The sequence below is a fragment of the Rana temporaria genome, chromosome 5 (assembly GCF_905171775.1).
Source record: "Rana temporaria chromosome 5, aRanTem1.1, whole genome shotgun sequence".
Classification (NCBI taxonomy): Eukaryota; Metazoa; Chordata; class Amphibia; order Anura; family Ranidae; genus Rana; species Rana temporaria.
Genome location: NC_053493.1, coordinates 409,840,108 through 409,863,455, shown reverse-complemented (window position 1 = coordinate 409,863,455; position 23,348 = coordinate 409,840,108). Strand labels below are relative to the sequence as shown.

Sequence of the window (23,348 nt, the reverse complement as noted above, 5' to 3'; positions counted from 1 at the left end):
TAGAGGAGAGCCGATCGGCGGCTCTCCTGACGGGGGGTTCGTGCTGATTGTTTATCAGCGCAGCCCCCTCTCGGATCGCCACACTGGACCACCAGGGAAGCCCACCCTGGACCAGGGAAGGGCAAAAAAAAAAGGGGCAAAAAAAAAAAGCATTAAAAAAAAAAAAAGGTGCCAATCAGTGCCCACAAATGGGCACTGATTGGCACACATGGGTAAATCAGTGCGACCCCACAGTGTCCATCAGTGCCACCCCACAGTGCCCATCCATGCCCAGTGCCCACCTATCAGTGCCCATCTGTGCCACCCATAAGTATCCATCCGTGCCGCCCATGAGTGCCCATCCGTGCCGCCCATGAGTGCCCATCCGTGCCGCCTATGTGTGCCCATCCGTGCCGCCTATGTGTGCCCATCCGTGCCGCCTATGTGTGCCCATCAGTGCCGCCTATGTGTGCCCATCAGTGCCGCATACCAGCGCCGCCAATCAGTGCCACCTATCTGTGCCCGTCAGTGCCATCTCATCGGTGCCCATCAGTGCCGCCATATCAGTGCCCGTAATTGAAAGAGAAAACGTACTTATTTACAAAAAAATAAACAGAAAAAAATAAAAACGTATTTTTTTTTCAAAATTTTCAGTCTTTTTTTAGTTGTTGTGCAAAAAAAAAAAAAACGCAGAGGTGATCAAATACCACCAAAAGAAAGCTCAATTTGTGGGGAAAAAAGGATGCCAATTTTGTTTGGGTACAGTGTAGCATGACCGCGCAATTGCCATTCAAAGTGCGACAGCGCTAAAAGCTGAAAATTGGCTTGGGCGGGAAGGGGCGTAAGTGCCCGGTATGGAAGTGGTTAAGCGTATCTGGTTTCCAGAATAGGCTTAAATTAACGCCGGCGTAGATTCAGAGTTACGACGGCGTATCTACTGATACGCCGGCGTAAACGTACCTGAATCTGGCTATTTATTTGCAGACCTCTTCCTTTTTTTTTTTTTTACACTCATAAGTTGCTGAAGTATAAAAGCTTTTTGGAAAGCGTTGTTTATTAATTTCCTTTGCGCCCGCCAGTAGCAGAGCTCTCGGCGATGGCTGCACAGCCATAATCTGTTTAAGAACCAAAACAAAACGGAGGATGCGAATCCTCCTCTTCTGTGACTGTTCCTAATACGAGCGCGGAACGGCGGAGCGCGCCACCGGAGAAAAATAATTCCGGATTATTGGGGTAACGGTGCTGGGTGATGATAAAACTTATTAAGATGTTCAGCCTGGTGGAACTGAGCCAGCGTATGCGTGGGCTATTCTTTTTTTCTTTTTGGATCCATCTGGAGAAGAAACATTTTGAAGAATAGAATGTAGAATAACGGTAATTGAAATTAATATTGATTCTTATAGTGGTTGTAAAGGCTGAAGAAATGTACCGTATTTATCGCGGTATAACGCGCTCCCGCGTATACCGCGCACCCCCAAAGTTGACCCGAATCCCATGGAAAAAAAGTTTTTTTGTACTTACAGTTTTGGTGTCTTGCGCGGCGTCCATCGGCGGCCTCGTCGGGTCCGGCGTTCGTCTGCGGCTTCGGGTGTCCTCTTCGGCGGGTCCGGCGTCCTTCTGCGGCTTCGGGTGTCTTTCTGCGGCTTCGGGTGTCCTTCTGCGGCGGGTCCGGTGTCCTCTTCGACGGGTCCGGTGTCCTCTTCGGCGGGTCCGGTGTCCTTCTGCAGCGGGTCCGGTGTCCTCTTCGGCGGATCCGGTGTCCTTCTGCGGCGGGTCCGGTGTCCTCTTCGACGGGTCCGGTGTCCTCTTCGGCAGGTCCGGTGTCCTTCTGCGGCGGGTCCGGTGTCCTCTTCGACGGGTCCGGTGTCCTCTTCGACGGGTCCGGTGTCCTCTTCGGCGGGTCCGGTGTCCTCTTCGACGGGTCCGGTGTCCTCTTTAAGTCAGAGAGGCAAGTTCTGTATTCACAAAGCACTTGCCTCCTAACTTACGGCAGCGTAGCGTAAATGGGGCCGGCGAAAGCGCGCCTAATTCAAATGAGGATGGGGGGGCGTGTTTTATGTTAATGTTTGGTGACCCGACGTGGTTGGCGTTTTTTTACGAACAGCCCATGCGCCGTCCGTGTACATATCCCAGTGTGCATTGCTCCAAAGTACGCCGCAAGGACGTATTGGTTTCGACGTGAACGTAAATTGCGTCCAGCCCCATTCACGGACGACTTACGCAAACGACGTAAAATTTTCAAATTTCGACGCGGGAACGACGGCCATACTTAACATTGGCTAGGCCAGCTATTTGTTGGAATAACTTTATGCCGGAAAAAGCCATACGTAAACGACGTAAAAAAAATGCGCCGGGTGCAGGTACGTTCGTGAATCGGCGTATCTAGTCATTTACATATTCTACGCCGAACTCAACGGAAGCGCCACCTAGCGGCCAGCGGGAGAATTGCACCCTAAGATACGACGGCGTAGGAGACTTACGCCGCTCGTATCTTAGCCTAATTTAACCACTTGCCGCCCGCCAATGACAGATTGACGGCGGCAAAGTGGTTATAGAATCCTGACTGGACGTCCTCAGGATTCTGAGCCGCTGCGCGCCACCGGGGGCGCGCATCGCGGCGATCGTTGTTGCAGGGTGTTAGTCTGACACCCCGCAACATTGCCGACATATACAGAGCGCAATACACTCGTGTATTGTCGGCAATGCTCGGCTACACGCGCTGACGTCCTGTACGTCCAGGACGTGAGCGCGGAAGGTGCCGAGACTGCCCGACTATACCCGAGTGTACTGCGCTCGGTATATGTCGGCGCAGTATTCAAAACTCGGCGCGGGTATCGGCATATACCGCGCACCCACGATTTTGCACTGATTTTCAGGGCAAAAAAGTGCGCGGTATACGCCGATAAATACGGTAAATAGTTTATTTTTGTGTGTTGCCCGTCGGGTCTTGTATATACTTGTTATGTCAAAAGCAAGTGGTTGTAAAGGTTTCCTCCAGCAGAGGCAGAGCAGAGTATTTCAGAGAGGAGAGTTGGATAGAGGAGGGAGCAGAGTCCTCCAGCAGAGCAGAGTATTTCAGAGAGGAGAGTTGGATAGAGGAGGGAGCAGAGTCCTCCAGAAGAGCAGAGTATTTCAGAGAGGAGAGTTGGATAGAGGAGGGAGCAGAGTCCTCCAGCAGAGCAGAGTATTTCAGAGAGGAGAGTTGGATAGAGGAGGGAGCAGAGTCCTCCAGCAGAGCAGAGTATTTCAGAGAGGAGAGTTGGAAAGAGGAGGGAGCAGAGTCATCCAGCAGAGCAGAGTATTTCAGAGAGGAGAGTTGGATAGAGGAAGAAGCAGAGTCCTCCAGCAGAGCAGAGTATTTCAGGAGAGGAGTGTTGGATAGAGGAGGGAGCAGAGTCCTCCAGCAGAGCAGAGTATTTCAGAGAGGAGAGTTGGATAGAGGAGGGAGCAGAGTCCTCCAACAGAGCAGAGTATTTCAGAGAGGAGAGTTGGATAGAGGCGGGAGCAGAGTCCTCCAGCAGAGCAGAGTATTTCAGAGAGGAGAGTTGGATAAAGGAGGGAGCAGAGTCCTCCAGAAGAGCAGAGTATTTCAGAGAGGAGAGTTGGATAAAGGAGGGAGCAGAGTCCTCCAGCAGAGTATTTCAGAGAGGAGAGTTGGATAGAGGAGGGAGCAGAGTCCTCCAGAAGAGCAGAGTATTTCAGAGAGGAGAGTTGGATAGAGGAGGGAGCAGAGTCCTCCAGCAGAGCAGAGTATTTCAATGTCTGTTACTCTCTCACTCCAGGTGCACACAGAGGATGGGCCGCTGTACAGATGCGTTTACTCCACGAGCTCGTCTACGCTTCCCGAAGGATGGGGAACCCCACCTTGTGTGTCCGCCATCTCTCCTTCCTCCTGCAGACCATGCTGGACTTCCTGTCTGACCAAGGTAGGACACTTATCTGTATACACACATGCTACCTTTTCAGTCTTTTGTGTGCAGCCCTTTAATTTTTTTGTTTGTAATTTCTATATCCGGTATAGACAACCTTGGCTGCCCAGCTGTTGTGGGACTACAAGTCCCATGAGGCATTGTAAGACTAAAAGCCACAGGTGTTCCGTCAGATTAGGCGACCCGGCAGAATTGGTAATGGCAGTGACGTTCCATCGCCGCCATCTTGCTACACCCCGCACTCCTCCACAGTAAGGATAGAAGTGAGAAGGGGGCAAGCGGACATCTTGTTACACCCACCGGAGTTTTGCATGTTACAGTTATTGGCCCAGATTCAAGTAGCAATTGCGCCTGTGTAACCATAGGTTACACAGCGCAATTGCTTACTTGCTCCGCCGTTACGAATGCTCCTGATTCAGTAACATCGTAACGCCGACTGCAGCCTAAAATCTGCGTGGCATAAGGCTCTTATGCCACGCAGATTTTAGGCTGCATTCTTGCGATGCCCGCTAGGGGGCGCTCCCATTGTGCTCAGTGTATAGTATGCAAATTGCATACTAACACCGATTCACAATGTTGCGCGAACCCTGCGTACGCAAGTTACGTCGTTTCCGTACGGCGTGTTTAGCGTAAGGCTGCCCCTTCTAATAGTAGGGGCAGCCAATGCTAAAGGATACCCGTCGTTCCCGCGTCGCGATATTTGAACGTTACGTCGTTTGCGTAAGTGATTCGTGAATGGCGCTGGACGCCATTCACGTTCACTCTGAAGCAAATGACGTCCTTGCGACGTCATTTGCCGCAATGCACGTCGGGAAAGCTTCCCGACGGAGCATGCGCTCTACGCTCGGCGCGGGAGCGCGCCTAATTTAAATGATTCCCGCCCCCTACGGGATCATTTAAATTGCGTGCTATAGCGCCGGGCAAAAAAAGCGCAATTCTCTTTGAATCCGGGCCATTGTTAACAGGAAACTGAGCTTATATGGTGATAAAGAATATTTGGAAGTCCATCAGACTGTTTACATGTTGAATTATAAAAGCAGTGGTGTTCTGTCAGATCAGCAAACCTCTGAGATCAGCAGGTTTGCCACTGCTAAATACTGTTAGCTGGATTCAGGTAGATGGGCGCATTTTTCAGGCGGCGCAGCGTACCGTATTTACGCTACGCCGCCTTAAGTCAGAGAGGCAAGTGCTGTATTCACAAAGCACTTGCCTCCTAAGTTACGGCGGCGTAGCGTAAATGGGGCCGGCGTAAGTGCGCCTAATTCAAATGAGGTTGAGGGGGGGCGTGTTTTATGTAAATGATTGGTGACCCGACGTGATTGACGTTTTTTTTACGAACGGCGCATGCGCCGTCCGTGTACATATCCCAGTGTGCATTGCTCCAAAGTACGCCGCAAGGACGTATTGGTTTCGACGTGAACGTAAATTACGTCCAGCCCCATTCACGGACGACTTGCGCAAACGACGTCAAGTTTTCAAATTTTGACGCGGGAACGACGACCATACTTAACATTGGCTACGCCACCTAGGGGGCAGCTTTATCTTTACGCCGGCGTACCTCTTACGGAAACGGCGTATCGTTACTGCGACGGGCGCACAGGCGTTCGTGAATCGGCGTATCTAGTCATTTACATATTCTACGCCAAACTCAACGGAAGCGCCACCTAGCGGCCAGCGTAAATATGCACCCTAAGATACAACGGCGTAGGAGACTTACGCCGCTCGTATCTTAGCCTAATTTAAGTGTATCTGGTTTCCAGAATACGCTTAAAGTTACGACGGCGCAGATTCAGAGTTGCGACGGACAACTTGCGCAAACGACGTCAAGTTTTCAAATTTCGATGCGGGAACGACGGCCATACTTAACATTGGCTAGGCCACCTAGGGGGCAGCTTTATATTTACGCCGGCGTACCTCTTACGGAAACAGCGTATCGTTACTGCGACGGGCGCACAGACGTTCGTGAATCGGCGTATCTAGTCATTTGCATATTCTACGCCGAACTCAACGGAAGCGCTACCTAGCGGCCAGCGTAAATATGCACCCTAAGATACGACGGCGTAGGAGACTTACGCCGCTCGTATCTTAGCCTAATTTAAGCGTATCTGGTTTCCAGAATAAGCTTAAATTTACGACGGCGTAGATTCAGAGTTACGACGGCGTATCTACTGATACGCCGGCGTAACCCTACGTGAATCTAGCTATGTATTTCACTATATAAGCTCAGTTTTCTGTTTAAAAAAAAAAAAAGTGTAAAATGCAAATCTCTGGTGGGTGTAACAAGATGTCCACTTTCTCCATTCCCACTCTATCCATACTGTGGAGGAGTATGGGGTGTAGCAAGATGGCGGTGATGGAACCTCACTTCCGTTTACCAATTCTGACGGGTCGCCATATCTGACAAAACACCAGCATGTCTCTCAAAAGGCATGATGGGACTTGTAGTTTCACCACAGCTGGAGTAATTACAATGCCTACCCCCTGATCTATGCCCACTTTATAGGTGAGCTTCTCCACAGCGCCAATTGTTGAATTTGGCAGAGTTCACTGTGAGTTGAAATAATATTGTGTGCAATGGCTAGTTTGTGACTGCAACACAATGATCATAGGAAATATAAATATTTATTTTCAATTATCATCAGCTCCATCTAGTGGCCATAATGCAGTATTTTCCTGATTGATTTTAGTCTGTATGAATGAGTAAAGTTGGACCTGGAGAGACAATAGGCTACTAACATTCATTTGCACAGAACTAATGTATATGCAGTTTCCAGGGCAAACTGCTCTGATTTTTTATTTTTTTTTAGAAATACACCCAGTACAATGTATCTTTTATTTGGGGATAAAGGGTGCTAGGTAATAAGCAGGACCTCGCAAAGTCCCTTCCTTTGTAAGTTTGTATGTTGATCTTCATTTAACCACTTAAGCCCCGGACCAATATGCTGCTAAATGCCCAAAGGCGTTTTTACAATTCGGCACTGCGTCGCTTTAACAGACAATTGCGTGGTCGTGCGACGTGGCTCCCAAACAAAATTGGCGTCCTTTTTTTCCCCACAAATAGAGCTTTCTTTTGGTGGTATTTGATCACCTCTGCGGTTTTTAATTTTTTGCGCTATAAACAAAAATAGAGCGACAATTTTTAAAAAAAAATCAATATTTTTTACTTTTTGCTGTAATAAATATCCCCCAAAAACATATATAACATTTTTTTCCCCCTCAGTTTAGGCCGATACGTATTCTTCTACCTATTTTTGGTAAAAAAATCGCAATAAGCGTTTATCGATTGGTTTGCGCAAAATTTATAGCGTTTACAAAATAGGGGATAGTTTTATTATTATTTTTTTTTTACAACTAGTGGCGGCGATCAGCGATTTTTTTTCGTGACTGCGACATTATGGCGGACACTTCGGACAATTTTGACAAATTTTTGGGACCATAGTCATTTTCACAGCAAAAAATGCATTTAAATTGCATTGTTTATTGTGAAATGACAGTTGCAGTTTGGGAGTTAACCACAGGGGGCGCTGTAGGAGTTAGGGTTCACCTAGTGTGTGTTTACAACTGTAGGGGGGTGTGGCTGTAGGACTGACATCATCGATCGAGTCTCCCTATAAAAGGGATCACTCGATCGATGCAGCGCCACAGTGAAGCACGGGGAAGCCGTCGTCCCGGATCGCTCCCTGCGGGAATCCGACCGCTGCATGTCGCGCGGGGGGATCCCGATCGGACCCCCGACCCGCGGAAAGGCAAGGACGTACATATACGCCCATATGCCTGTACGTGCCATTCTGTGGACGTACATATACATGCGGCGGTCGGGAAGTGGTTAAGGACCGCCTAACGCCGAAATACGTCGGCAGGATGGGCACAGGCACGTACCTGTGCGTCGCCTTTTTTTTTTTTACAGTAAAAGTTGTGCGTCGCCTTTAAGAGCCCAGCAGTGGGTCGCGCGTGCGCGTCGCGGTCCGAAGCTCCGTGACCGCACCCGAACGCCGTCGGTGTCCCGTGATCGGGTCACATAAGCAGAAGAACAGGGAGAGGTGAGTGTAAACAAACCTTGCCCGTTCTTCTCTGTGGCAGTGTCAGTGATCGTCTGTTCCTTGTTATAGGGAACGACGATCAGTGACGTCACACCTACAGCCACGCCCCCCTACAGTAAGAATCGCTCCCTTAGGGCACACTGAACCCCTTAGCGCCCCCTAGTGGTTAACCCATTCACTGCCATTGTCATTTTCAGGCCTCGTACAGACGAGCGGACAGTCCGATGAAAACGGTCCGGCGGACCGTTTTCATCGGACATGTCCGCTCGGAGATTTCGGTCTGATGGCTGTACACACCATCAAACCGAAATCCCCGAGGACAGACAGTGCGGTGACGTGGCGGTGGCGTTGACGCCGCCACGTCACCAAACCAGGAAGTAAAATACTTCCACGCATGCGTCGAATCCATTCGACGCATGCGGGAGATATCTGTCCGCTGGTTAGGTGTACTAACCAGCGGACATGTCCGCCGGACAGCTTTCCAGTGGACATGTTCCTTAGCATGCTAAGAAACATTTGTCCGCTGGAAATCTGTCCGCTAGCCTGTACACACGATCGGATCTGCCCCCTGAAACTGGTCCGCGGACCAGTTTCAGCGGACATGTCCGGTCGTGTGTACGAGGCCTCACAGTAACAGTGCATTTTTATAGCACTTTTCGCTGTGAAAATGACAAAAATGTGTCAAAGGTGTCCGATGTGTCCGCCATAATGTCGCAGTCACGAAAAAAAAAACGCTGATCGCCGCCATTACTAGTAAAAAAAAAAAAATATTAATAAAAATGCCATAAAACTATCCCCTATTTTGTAAACGCTATAACTTTTGCGCAAACCAGTAAACGCTTATTGCAATTTTTTTTCTACCAAAAATAAGTATAAGAATTCGTATCGGCCTAAACTGAGGAAAACTATTTTTGTTTTATATATTTTTTGGGGATATTTATTATAGCAAAAAGTTAAAAAAAATATTGGGGTAGATTCAGTAAGCAATTGCGTCTGCGTAACCATAGTTACGCAGCGCAATTGCTTAGTTGCGCCGGCGTAACGACTTTTCTGTATTCAGAAAGCTTGTTACGCCGACTGCAGCCTAAGATATGACTGGCATAAGGCTCCTTTGCCGTCGTATCGTAGGCTGCATTCTTACGGAGGCCGCTAGGTGGCGTTCCCGTAGTGGTCAGCGTATAGTATGCAAATTGCATACTCACGCCGATTCACAACCCTACGCGCGCCCTGCGTACGCATTTTACGTCGTTTGCGTTCGTCGGTTTCTGCGTAAGGCTGCCCATGCTAAGTATACCCGTCGTTCCCGCGTTGCGATGTTTGAAAATTACGTTGTCTGCGTAAGTGAATCGTGAATGGCGCTGGACGCCATTTACGTTCACGTTAAAGCAAATGACGTCCTTGCGACGTCATTTGCCGCAATGCACGTTTCCCGACGGAGCATGCGCACTAATTTAAATGATCCACGCCCCCTACGGGATCATTTAAATTACGCGCGCTTACGCCGGCCATTTTTACGGAGCGCCTCCGCAAATTACGGAGCTACTGCTTCCTGAATCAAGCGTAGCGCATGTAATTTACGGAGGTGTAGCATAAAAACGTAACGCTGCGCCTCCGTAAGAAGTGCGCAGCAGTACCTGAATCGACCCCATTATTTTTTTTTTCAAAATTGTCGCTCTATTTTTGTTTATAGCGCAAATAATAAAAACCGCAGAGGTGATCAAATACCACCAAAAGAAAGCTTTATTTGTGGGGAAAAAAAGGACGCCAATTTTGTTCGGGAGCCACGTCGCACGACCGCGCAATTGTCAGTTTTAAAGCGATGCAGTGCAGAATCGCAAAAAAAGGGGCCAGGTCCTTAAAGCGGGAGTTCACCCATTTGTAAAAAAAAATTTTTTCTCCCCTTAGCTTCCTGCTCGTTTTTACTAGGGGAATCGGCTATTTATTTTAAAATATGATCCGTACTTACCCGTTTTCGAGCTGCATCTTCTTCCGTCGCTTCCGGGTATGGGTCTTCGGGAGCGGGCGTTCCTTCTTGATTGACAGCCTTCCGAGAGGCTTCCGACGGTCGCATCCATCGCGTCACTCGTAGCCGAAAGAAGCCGAACGTCGGTGCGGCTCTATACTGCGCCTGCGCACCGACGTTCGGCTTCTTTCGGAAAATCGTGACGCGATGGATGCGACCGTCGGAAGCCTCTCGGAAGACTGTCAATCAAGAAGGAACGCCCGCTCCCGCAGCCCATACCCGGAAGCGACGGAGAGGATGCATCTCGTAAACGGGTAAGTACTGCACATATTTTAAAATTAATAGCCGATTCCCCTAGAGAAAACGAGCAGGAATCTAAGGGGAAAAAGTGCCCTCTAAGGGTGAACCCCCGCTTTAACCTGCATAATGGTCCGGGTCTTAAGGCTCCATTCACATCTAGGCGGACGAAATCGCGGCGACAAAATCGCCACAAATCGCGGTACAAATAGCGGCGTTTTGTACCGCGATTTGCGGCGACAAAACGCCAGTATTGTCCGCCCAGATGTGCCCCAGAATGACCCCCTCTATGGAGATGCTTCCCATCTCCTAGCCGAAACGCCGAAAGACGCCTGAAAAAAAGGTCCGGGACCTTTTTTCAGGCGATAGGCGTCAGGCGTTCGGCGTGGAGATGTGAACCATCATAGAGGGACATGTGTTTCCAGCCCTCTGGCGGCAGCGGCGTAGCGCTACAGGCGTAAAAACGCCTAGGTGTGAATGCGGTCTAAGTGGTTAATAACAAACAATCACATTTTTTAAATGGAACAAACAAGTGAAAAGGAAACCGTTTTGTTGGGAGGTAGTAAAGTGGAATGGCGAGGCTCTCTGGGTTGGATGAATTACGCTGCGCTGCGGTCGTTTTTCTGCTGACTCCGCAGAGGTTGACTGGAACTGCACTAAATAGCAGATGTTGTTTATGGAAGGAAAATCAATTATTTATTATTTATTCATTTTATTTGTTCGCGTTCTGCTGACAAATTCCCGGCATTTTACAGAGAACTTTGCACAGGTCAAGTCAGACCTTGTCCCTGAAGGGAACTTCCATTCTGATGTCCTTCCCCATAAACCAGCCTGATCCTGCACCCAGTTATTACGTTTTTAGGACCCTGGGGCCCAACATGTGGGCTGTTGACAAAGCGGAGTGGCAGCAGGGTGCCAGGCACAGGACCGCTCCCTGTGTTCCAGCACCTAGCACTAAAAAAAAAAAGACTGTACTGTGGAGGAATTTCTCTCTGCCTATAGTACAAGTAAAGTCCTGGCCTGGGGAGAGTCGGGTAGGAGTGAATGAATGAATGAATGAATGAAAACTTATATAGCGCAGCACATGCAAACTTAATCGCCTCTGGGCGATAGGAGAATGTGATAGGTAAGTAATCACTTGTGGTGGTGGTGGGGGGGGGGGGGGGGGTGTTAACTTTCATTGCCAATGATCACGAATGAGGGGGCAGGTTAAATTTCATTGTCAGTGACCACCAATTTTTGAGTGGGAATAGTACACCAATTCCGGAAGTTATTATTGCGTCCGCTGAGACCAATGCTAGGGGTTATTACTGCGTCCATTGACACCAATGTTAGGGGCTATACGTGCGTTCGATGACACCAATGCTGGGGGTGGTTATTATGTCCACTGACACCAATGCTGGGGGTTAGTATTGCATCCACTGACACCAATGCTGGGGGTTAGTATTGCGTCCACTGACGCCAATGCTGGGGGGTTAGTATTGCATCCACGACACCAATGCTGGGGGTTGTTATTTCATCCACTGACACCAATGCTTGGGGTTATTATTGCATCCACTGACACCAACGCTGGGGGTTATTATTGCATCCACTGACACCAACGCTGGGGGTTATTATTGCATCCACTGACACCAACGCTGGGGGTTATTATTGCATCCACTGACACCAACGCTGGGGGTTATTATTGCATCCACTGACACCAATGCTGGGGGTTGTTATTTCATCCACTGACACCAATGCTTGGGGTTATTATTGCATCCACTGACACTAATGCTTTGGGTTATTATTGCATCCACGACACCAATGCTTGGGGTTATTATTGCGTCCACTGAAACCAATGCTGGGGGTTATTATTGCATCCACGACACCAAAGCTGGGGGTTATTATTGCATCCACTGACACCAATGCTGTGGGTTATTATTGCATCCACGACACCAATGCTGGGGGTTATTATTACATACACTGACATCAATGCTGGTTGTTGTTATTCCATCCACTGACACTAATGATGGGGGTTATTATTGCATCCACTGGCTCCAATGCTGGGGGCTATTTCTGCAGTCACTGGCCCCGATTCAGATACATTGGAGTATCTATCGGCGGGCGTAACGTATCTCAGATACGTTACGCAGCCTTAAATTAGGGCGCAAGTTCCGTATTCAGAAAGAACTTGCGCCCTATGTTACGGCGGCGTAACGTATGTGGTCCGGCGTAAGCCCGCCTAATTCAAATGTGGATGATGTGGGCGTGTTTTATTTAAATTTAGTGTGACCCCACGTATTTGACGTTTTTTACGAACGGCGAATGCGTGAAAGAATCCCAGTGCGCATGTTTGAAATTACGCCGCAAATCGTCAATGCTTTAGACGTGAATGTAACTTAAGTACAGCCCTATTCGCGAACGACTTACGCAAACGACGTAAAATTTTCAAAATTCGACGCGGGAACGACGTCCATACTTAACATAGGATACGCCTCATATAGCAGGGGTAACTTTACGCCGGAAAAAGCCTAATGTAAACGACGTAAAAAAATGCGCCGGGCGGACGTACGTTTCTGAATCGGCGTATCTACCTAATTTTCATATTCCTCGCGGAAATATACGGAAGCGCCACCTGGCGGGCAGCGTAAATATGCAGCCTAAGATACGACGGTGTAAGACACTTACGCCGGTCGGATCTTAGGGAAATCTATGCATAACTGATTCTATGAATCAGTCGCATAGATACGCCGCCGCACACTCAGAGTTACGACGGCGTATCCGGAGATACGCTGTCGTAACTCGTATCTGAATCAGGGCCACTGACACCAATGCTGGTATTGCAGTCACTATCACCAATGCTGGGGGTTATTGCTGCATCCATTGACGCCAATGCTGGAGGCTATATTTGCGTCCACTGACACCAATGCTGGGGGTTATTATTGCATCCACTGACACCAATGCTGGGGGTTATTATTGCATCCACTGACACCAACGCTGTGGGTTATTATTGCATCCACGACACCAATGCTGGTTGTTATTATTCCATCCACTGGCACTAATGATGGGGGTTATTATTGCATCCACTGGCTCCAATGCTGGGGGCTATTTCTGCAGTCACTGGCCCCGATTCAGATACATTGGAGTATCTATCGGCGGGCGTAACGTATCTCAGATACGTTACGCCGCCGTAAATTAGGGCGCAGGTTCCGTATTCAGAAAGAAATTGCGCCCTATGTTACGGCGGCGTAACGTATGTTGTCCGGCGTAAGCCCGCCTAATTCAAATGTGGATGATGTGGGCGTGTTTTATTGAAATTTAGTGTGGCCCCACGTATTTGAAGTTTTTTGCGAACTGCGCATGCGCCGTTCGTGAAAGAATCCCAGTGCGCATGCTCGAAATTACGCCGCAAATCGTCAATGCTTTAGACGTGAATGTAACTTACGTACAGCCCTATTCGCGAACGACTTACGCAAACGACGTCAAATTTTCAAAATTCGACGTGGTAACGACGTCCATACTTAACATATGATACCCCTCATATAGCAGGGGTAACTTTACGCCAGAAAAAGCCTAACGTAAACGACGCAAAAAAATGCTCCGGGCGGACTTAAGTTTCTGAATCGGCGTATCTACCTAATTTGCATTTCCCTTGCGTAAATATACGGAAGCGCCACCTAGCGGCCATCGTAAATATGCAGCCTAAGATACGACGGTGTAAGACACCTAAGCCGGTCGGATCTTAGGGAAATCTATGCGTAACTGATTCTATGAATCAGTCGCATAGATACGCCGCCGCACACTCAGAGTTACGATGGCGTATCCGGAGATACGCTGTCGTAACTCATATCTGAATCCGGGCCACTGACACCAATGCTGGTATTGCAGTCACTATCACCAATGCTGGGGGTTATTACTGCATCCACTGACACCAATGCTGGTTGTTATTTTTTTGTGGTTACTGACTGTAAAGGAAATTAGTAAATTCTGTATATAATTGTTTTCTATTTTGTATGTATTGCACACAGCGCTCACTGTGCACACGGCATGAATGTTTTCATTACACGTTTGCATTCTTTCGAGTCCTGATTAGAACTAGCCTGCCTATGTTACGCCCCTTGTTACCATAAAAGTACAATTGTAATATTTATTGTGATACCTACGAAATCATGCGTATAAAAACATTCAACTGCGTCAAATAAAACAGAACAATTATTTTGGAAGATGCGGAGTGTATCTTTTGTGTCTGTTCCCTACTGCAGTAGTTATTATTAATTTTGAACCACTAATCAATATGAGGATAGGAGTTGCCCATCTATAAAATATCCAGAACACTGACACAAATGCTGGGGGTATAACTACGTCCAATGACATCAATGTTGGCGGTTATTATTGCGCCCAATGACACTAATGCTAGGGGTTATAATTGCATACATCTGGGATATGCAATTAGCGGACCTCCAGATGTTGCAGAACTCCAAATCCCATGAGGCATAGCAAGACTCTGACAGCCACAAACATAACACCCAGAGGCAGAAGCATGATGGGACTTGTAGTTTTGCAACAGCTGGAGGTCCGCTAATTGCATATCCCTGGCATACATCGACACCAATGTTAGTGGTTATTTTTGCGGTTACTTACACCAATGCTGGGGGTTATAACTACGTCCACTGACACCAGTGCTGGGGATTATTTTTGTAACCCCTGACAAAAATGCTAGGGGTTATTTTTGTGTCCACTGACACCAGTGTTGGGGGTTATTACTGTGTTTATTGAAACCAGTTCTGGGGGTTATTCTTGTGGCCACTCTCACCCCAAATGAGCTGCTATTGTGCGCCCCCTGTAAGTGTTAGGAGACGCACTTGAGGCCTGGTTTTCAAGTTGATCACCACTGGTTTAGGACAACTTGGGTTGAGGGAAGTTGGCGTGAGGTTCTAGCAAGTAGCCCTGTCACACAAGCATAGTATTAAATCAGGTTAGGGAGTCTCCAAAAAAGACCATTTAGATGAGATAGTAGATCCGTATCGATAAAAATGAAAAAAGGTGCTGTTTATTCCATACACTGCAGTGGAGAGACACAACACACACCGATATCCAGCTCTGCTGGGCCGAATGAAGAAGGAAGTGTCTCTGACTTACAAACATCAAGTTAAACAATATATACTTATGAGTATGCATAAGATCTAGGCATGTTTTAGGCTGTAATCTAGGTGTGATCGGAAAACTTGGTCCAATCAGGGTCCATATCTTCTTAGTAGTAAGTTAACAGTTAAGTAGTTGGTATCCTCATGTGACCGCTAGTAAGTGAAGCGAAAAACATGGGCGCTGCCATGACAGTACTGGATCAGACAAGTTAGATAAGACAGTCCATTCTTGGAGCAAAAAGGGAGTAAACTGTTGCTTTTTATCTGGTGGTGAAGGTCATCATAGACTGAAAACGTTGTGTCTAAAAAGAAACAAGAAAGTGCATTACAAATTCTTAGGCCCCGTACACACGAGAGGATCGATACGCTGAAATTGATCCGCGGATCGGTTTCAGCGGATAGATCCGCTGGTGTGTACGATCCAGCGGATATTTATCCGCGGATAGATTTCGGGCCGACCGATTTCCAGCGGATAAAAATTTCTTAGCATGCTAAGAAATCTATCCGCTGGAATCGGCTCCAGCGGATTGATCCGGTGGTCTGTACAGACTCACCGGATCGATCCGTCTGAACCTATCCCTCGCATGCGTCGTAATGATTCGACGCATGAGTGGAATTCCTTATATGACAGCGTCGCGCACGTCGCCGCATCATCATCGCGGTGACGGCCTCAGAGGATGTCCTCAGAGGATTTATCCGCGGAAACGGTCCGGAGGACCGTATCCGCGGATAAATCCTATGGTGTGTACTAGGCCCAAGTGATAGAGTTTGTGTGTATGTATGTATGTATGTATGTATGTGTGTGTGTGTGTGTGTATGTATGTATGTATGTATGTATGTATGTATATATATATATAGGGAGGGTAGAAGAGGAGATCAGCTGAGCGCCAAGCGGCCCTGCACCAAACTAGGACTTATTTTAGGTATAGCCCTCCTGAAAAATAGTGCTAGGCCTTATTATCGGGGTAGGTCTTATTTTTGGGGAAACACTGTAACTCAACATTATCAGACCCCTATAATTCTACTCAATAGGAAGCGTGTTGAAACTGCAGAACACCTATCTTTCTCTCCTTATTTTCATAACTTTGGTGGGAGGTGTTCTGTAGTGCACAGAGCTAGCTGAGAACAATGCTAACTGGGAGCAGGGAGCACAGGAAATGACCAACTCCGATCTCTGGCAGGATCAACCATTTTTTGCATTTATCGAACAGTTTTATATAAAACTATTTCAACGGTATATTTAGCAGACCAAAGGGGAGCAAATTGGAGAAGGTCATTGTCAGGGTTTACATACACTTTACCTTCACAGGAAAGCACCTTTTGTGTTGCTGGCCTTGCATATTGGTGCAGGTTTAGCTCTGTTTACGGCAGGTGCCACCTGTGTCTCTTCACTTGTTGCAGAATGACCAGCTGTGGCTTCCGGGGCATGCTGGGACTGGTAGTCCCTCAACATCTGCCCCATCTTTGCCACTCCTCTGTTACGCTCTTGTCCAGAGACGCTTGTCTTGCTCCGGAGAGTGTCGTTCGCTCGGGGGCTTCAGAATTCGGAATATACTTGGCGGCGTCCTCATCCAGATAATCTATCTCTCCACTTGGTTTTGTTTCATAGACAAATTAAGACGCTGTGAGCGGATGGTGCGTGAAATTAAACCGCTCTGGCAGGCGAAGGCCTCGATTCATTAGTAACGCATGCCTCTCTTATTCCGAGGGCCGAGGCACCACTGTGCCAGGCTTAATCAAATCGCCTATTCCTCACGCTAAATTAAAACGGAGGGTAAAGAAAATCACAAAGGGACGAGCGCAACCTTTTCTCGTCGCTTCATTTGCGATATCGCAAAGAGGAAATCTCGAGGTCGAGACCTTACTTCCCCTTACACAGCGGCGAGGGCTGTGCTTGGTACTCGGCACCGGGCCGTGTTCAGAGTTACTGATTGCTGGCATATGTCTCCAATTATTCCCAAATCCATTATCTGCAAGATGGCAATGTCTGGAAGGAAGGTACCACAGCGCTCATGTTAGCGAGGAACTCCAAGGGGAAATATATATACTATATACCCTCAGTTTTAGGAAGAATCTGCTTTCTTCAAGGAGGTCAATTTGCCAAAATTTTATCCAGACCTTGGATGTGCAGTCATTCCGTTTGATAATTTTTACTAAGGTTTATAACATGTACAGACAGTTCAATAGGCAGCCCAACACTGGAAATGTATCACTGATGGGAGTGGGAGCAAGGTGCCCTGAGGGGCTGCATCACTATTTATTAGAGAGCAGCAGAAAGATCTGAGTCGGAGTCCCTACTGGTAAGAGGGAAGCAGGGTGAGTTGAGTTGCTGTGTTACTGCTGAGAGGGAGGAACTGAGCTTCTGAGTCACTGCTGGGAGGGGGGAACAGGGGGACTTGAGCTGCTGACTTGTTAGAAGGGAGCAGGGGGGACTGAGCTGCTGAGTCACTGCTGGGAGTGGAGAGCAGAGGTGCTGAGACTCTGATGGGAAAGGAGATGAGGGGATTCTGATTTGCTGAGTTTACTTCTGGGAGGGGTAGTAGGGGTAGCTGATCTGCTGAGTTACTACTGGTTAAAAAGGAGCAGAGGGAACTGAGTTGCTTAGTCACTTCAGGGAGGGAGGAGCAAGGTGAGCTGAGCTGCTACTGGTTGAAAGAGCGCAGGGAGAGTAAATGTCAGGAACGTTACTTACCGAGGCCGAGATGCTGAGGGCGGCTCACCTTTGCGACCCTGTGCAGACCACTCCCTGGAGTTAGAACAGAGGAGGGACGGCACAAGGAGGCACCTGTGCCGGGAACTGGTAGGCAGACTTGGTGCAGCTGACGAAAACAGGGCAGGTGCAGAGGACTGGAGACAGTCGTTGATCAGGCAGGACCAGGCAGGTAAGTCCAGAAGGGACCAACAGGAAACAAAGGCAAATCCGGGTCACAGGCCGTGGGTCAGGAGTTGGAGAGATCAGAGGAAGTCCGTGAGAGCAAGCCAAGGTCAAGGGACAGGAGACAACAGGAAAACCCGAAAAGCAGGCAGGGGTCAAGTGTAGGAGACGGCAGAGAATCGTCAAGGTCCAATCCGGGTCAAGCAGGTCTGGGTATACAGGTTTCCAAGGTTCTCTCACAGGGTAAAGCTGACAACGAACCAGCAATTAGCAAAGGGGAAGGGGCTGGCTTAAATAGGCCGCACTGGCCACTGATTGGTCCACAGAAGTACAGGTTTCAGAACCAGGCTCCAATGGACAGCACACAGAATAGAACTGAGCAGTGGCTCAGAGACAAAAGAGCTGGACCTTCAATGGAGAGATCCTGGGTTCGATTCCACCCAGGACCCACTAGGGAAAGAGACCGTAAAAGGTCTGTGCCCTGACAGTAAAGCTGCTGAGTCACAGCAGAGAGCAGAGCTGCTGAGACACTGCTGGGAGTAGAGATAAAGGGATACTGAGCTGCTGATTCACTTCTGGGAGGGGTAGCAGGGGGAGCTGATCTGCTGAGTTACTACTGGTTAAACAGGAGCAGAGGGAACTGAGTCAGTGCTGAGAGAGGGGAACAGGGGGAGCTGAGCTGCTTGGTCACTTCAGCGAGGGAGGAGCAATGGGAGCTGATCTGCTGAGTTGCTACTGGCTAGAAGGGAGCAGGAAGAGCTAAGCTGCTGAGTCACTGCTGGGAGTGGGGAAGAAGGGGGAGTTGAGCTGCTGAGTCGGTGCTGAAATAGGGGAGCTATGTAATGTGGACAATCAGCTACTTGTTCAATTAAGCTTTGGCAAAAAAAATTGAAGTGGGTTGGCATTTGGGCAGAGCTGCACCAGTTTTTGCACAATCAAGTTTTTTTTTTTTTTTTGCAAATATTTTTATTTGGATTTTCAAATTACAGATAAGAAGGGTAAAAACAACCCCAGAACAGTAGTAAATATTCAGTATACCAGAGCAGTATGAAATAAACAAACAAAAGTGATGACTTATACCGTAGCAACAAAAGAAAAAAAGAAAAAGGCAACAATAAAAGTAAAAGTAGAACCCTCAGGAGTAGAAGCATGAAGCAAATACCAAAAACTGAATGTCATACAGTACGTATCGGCCTAACCTTATCCATAGCTAGTATAGCTACGGGACTTATTGGCTGTAGGTATAGGAGAGTCATGGAAGTCAAGGAGCTCCAATAAGCCATGGTCGCATTACGGTGGTCAAGAGGTAGAGGGGTCAGATAGATCAGAGACCTTAAGGTGGCCCAATGAGTTGGTAAGGTCTCTTTTCAAGTACCAGTCGGTATAGCGAAATGGTTGCATGACTTCTTGTAGGACTGTCCGAGTTAATGTGGCCACAATATAGGTACGCCATCTCGCAAAAAAACGGGAAGTAGAGTGAAAGTTTAGCGTAATCGTGTCCAGCCTCTCCAAGTAAAAGAGCGATAGCATGGACCTTTTCACTGCTTCTAGCGTGGGTGGTGTTGGTGAAATCCAATGAGGCATAATAGTCCTGCGAGCAACTAGGAGGCAGAGATGGGCCCATTGCGGAATATTGAGGGGACAATCAAGTTTTAGTAAATCAACCCCATTGAGTCACTACTGAGAGTGGGGGGCTGAGCTGCTGAGAAGTGGGGAGCAGTGGGAGCTGAGCTGCTTGGTTACTGCAGGAAGGGGGAGCAAAGCTGTTGAGTCACAGTTGGGAGTGGGGAGCAGAGATGCTGAGAAGCTGCTGGGAGAGGGGATGCTGACCTGCTGAGTCACTACTGGTAAAAAAGGAGCAGAGGGAACTGAGTCAGTGCCAAGAGAGGGAAGCAATGGGAGCTGAGCTGCTTAGTCACTTCAGGGAGGGAGGAGCGAGGGGAGCTGATCTGCTGAATCGCTACTGGATAGAAAAGTGCAAAATCTGGTGCAGCTGTGCAAGGTAGTCAATCAGCTTCTTGTTCAATTAAGCCTTGCCAAAAAAATGGAAGTAGGTTGGCATTTGGGCAGAGCTGCACCAGTTTTTGCACAATTGATTTTTAGTAAATCAAACCCCATTGAGTCACTGCTGAGAATGGGGAGCAGGGGGAGCTGAGCTGCTGAGAAAGGGGAGCAGCAACTGCCTAGTTACTGGAGGAAGGGAAGAGCAGGGGGAGCTAAGCTGCTAAGTACTGCTGGGAGTGGGGAGCAGAGCAGCTGAGATGCAGCTGGGAGGGGGGAGAAAATAGAGCCGAGCTGCTGAGTTACTGCTGAGAGAGGGAAGCAGTGAGGGAGGGGGGGGGGGGTGTATGATCTTCTCAAAAAGGGGAGCAGTGGGAGTTTAGCTGCTTAGTTACAGCAGGAAATGGGGAGCAGGGGGAGCTGAGCTGCTGAGATGCAGCTGGGTGGGAGGAGAAAGTAGAGCTGAGCTGCTAAGTTAGAAGCCGATTACTGCTGAGAGAGGGGAGCAGTGGGGGGGGGGGGGGTCTGGACTTCTGAGAAAGGGGAGCAGTGGGAGTTTAGCTGCTTAGTTACTGCAGGAAGTGGGGAGCAGGGGGGGCTGATTTGCTGGGTAGCTGCTGGGAATGGGAAACAAAGCTGCTGAGTAACTGCTGGGACTGGGAGTGGGTAGAAAGTAGAGCTGAGCTGCTGAGTTACTGCTGAGAGAGGGGAGCTGGGGCAGCTGAGATATTGGGGATGATTTTCTAAATCTGTGCAAAATTTGGTGCAGCTGTTGGACAATCGGCTTCTAACTCAGCTTGTTCAATAAAGCTTTGACAAAAAACTGTAAGTTGAGGTGTTTAGGTAGAGCTGCATCAGTTTTTGAACTCTCCAGTTTTAGTAAATCAACCCTGTTGAGTTACTGCTGAGACAGGGGATCAGGGGAGCTGAGCTGCTGTGTCACTGCAGTGATGGGGGAGCATTTGGACATAGGTTTCTGAGTCACTGCTGAGACAGGGGATCAGGGGAGCTGAGCTGCTGTGTCACTGCAGTGATGGGGGAGCATTTGGACATAGGTTTCTGAGTCACTGCTGGGAGAAGGGATCAGAGGAAGGTGAGCTGCTGAACCACAGCTGAAAGTGGGAGCTGAGCTGCTGAGTTAATGACTTTGACTTCTGTGAACGCGAAGTATAAATTGCTCTTTTAAAGCTTTTTGCTGCTTGTTGGATATGTAAATTCCACAATGTCCTCTTTCAGCATCCAGGTAAGATAGGCTAGACTTTATAAACGGTATACATTCTCAGTATCCAAACAGTCATTTCCTCATAGATGCTGGTTCATGATGTCGCGCCTTGTACTTTATGGTGCGAAACGCCAAAGAGACAGAATCATCAATCTCGCACTTGCTGTGACGGCACGAGCCTGGTCCACCACACCGTATCTCGCTGGAAGAGGCAGGCCACCATGAGATTTGCTGCAGACCTGACAACCATTAACTGCAAGGTCGGGCTTCTGGCCTGTTAACCTCTTCATTGTCTGGGGAGGATGTGCACTGTGCGTTGTTTTACACGCGCCATGGGGGGGAGATTTTATCCTTTTTTCCCTTAACTCCTCTTTTTTAAGGTCATTGTTTCTTCTATGACAACAGGAGCTTCCAACAACAATTGAGATCTCCTTTTTAATTGGGCCTGAGATGGCAGGGGAGTTTTTTTTTTTTTTTTTTTACCTAAAACAACCCCCTGTATACCAATTCCATACCAGGCACTTACGCACCTTCCCGCCCAAGCCAATTTTCAGCTTTCAGCACTGTCGCACTTTGAATGGCAATTGCGCGGTCATGCTACACTGTACCCAAACAAAATTGGCGTCCTTTTTCCCCCACAAATAGAGCTTTCTTTTGGTGGTATTTGATCACCTCTGCGATTTTTTTTTTTTGTGCAACAACTAAAAAATTTCTAAAAATGTTGAAAAAAATTACGTTTTTATTTTTTTCTGTTAATTTTTTTGTAAATAAGTAAGTTTTCTCTTTCAATTACGGGCACTGATATGGCGGCACCGATGAGATGGCACTGATGGGCACCGATGAGGTGGCACTGATTGGCGGCGCTGGTATGCGGCACTGATGGGCACTCATAGGTGGCACTGATGGGCACTCATAGGCGGCACTGATGGGCACTCATGGGCGGCACTGATGGGCACTCATGGGCGGCACAGATGGGCGCTCATGGGCGGCACTTATGGGCACTCATGGGCGGAACTTATGGGTACTTATGGGTGGCACAGATGGGCACTGATAGGTGGGCACTGGGCATGGATGGGCACTGATGGACACTGTGGGGTGGCACTGATGGACACTGGTGTGGCACTGATGGACACTGTGGGGTGGCACCGATGTATGCATGTTGCCAGTCAGTGCCCATTTGTGGGCACTGATTGGCATCTTTTTTTTTTTACTGCCTTTTTTTTTTTTTACTGCATATTTTTTTATTGCCCCTTTTTATTTGCCATTTCCTGGTGGTCCAGTGGGGGCTTCCCTGGTGGTTCAGTGTGGCGATCCGAGGGGGGGCTGCGCTGATAAACAATCAGTGTGAACCCCCCCTGTCAGGAGAGCCGCCGATCGGCTCTCCTCTACTTGCGTCTGTCAGATCAACGGCTCTTCCTGTTTACATCGTGATCAGCCGTGGTTGAACACGGCTGATCACGTGGTAAAGAGTCTCCGCCGGAGGCTCTTTACCGAGATCGGAGATGCAGGGTGTCAGACTGACACCCCGCATCACCGATCGCTGCGCGCCCCCACGGGCGCGCGCGGCATTAAATCCTGCAGGACGTCCATGGACGTCCAGTCAGGATTTCAGAACCACTTCCCGGATGTAAATCGGCCATAGGCCGGGCGGGAAGTGGTTAAACATCCGCAAGATCCCATCGCTCTCTTGTTTAAAATGTAGTGTTGGCAAATATTTAATTTAATCAGTATGGTTAGAATTGAAAAGAAATCTTTTGTCACGTAATTATGACATATTGCATACTATCTTGTAATATGTTCATCCAGCAGGTGGAGCTGTTGGCTTATTTTTAAAGGTTTTCATGCAAGTGTAGATTATAGGGTTGATTTACTAAAACTGGATTAGGTAGATTCACAAAGAGTTAGGCCGGCTTATCAGT

At 48.3% G+C, this 23,348-nt stretch overlaps 1 protein-coding gene across 1 annotated transcript in view; it reads left to right on the top strand.

Moving 5' to 3' along the window:
* Positions 1–23,348, top strand: part of TRAPPC9 (trafficking protein particle complex subunit 9) — an 806,634-nt gene that overhangs the window by 37,893 nt on the left and 745,393 nt on the right. Inside the window, exon 9 of the mRNA XM_040355009.1 lies at positions 3,762–3,905. Within this exon, the coding sequence (XP_040210943.1) occupies positions 3,762–3,905 (144 nt within the window). The remainder of the gene's footprint in view (positions 1–3,761; positions 3,906–23,348) is intronic.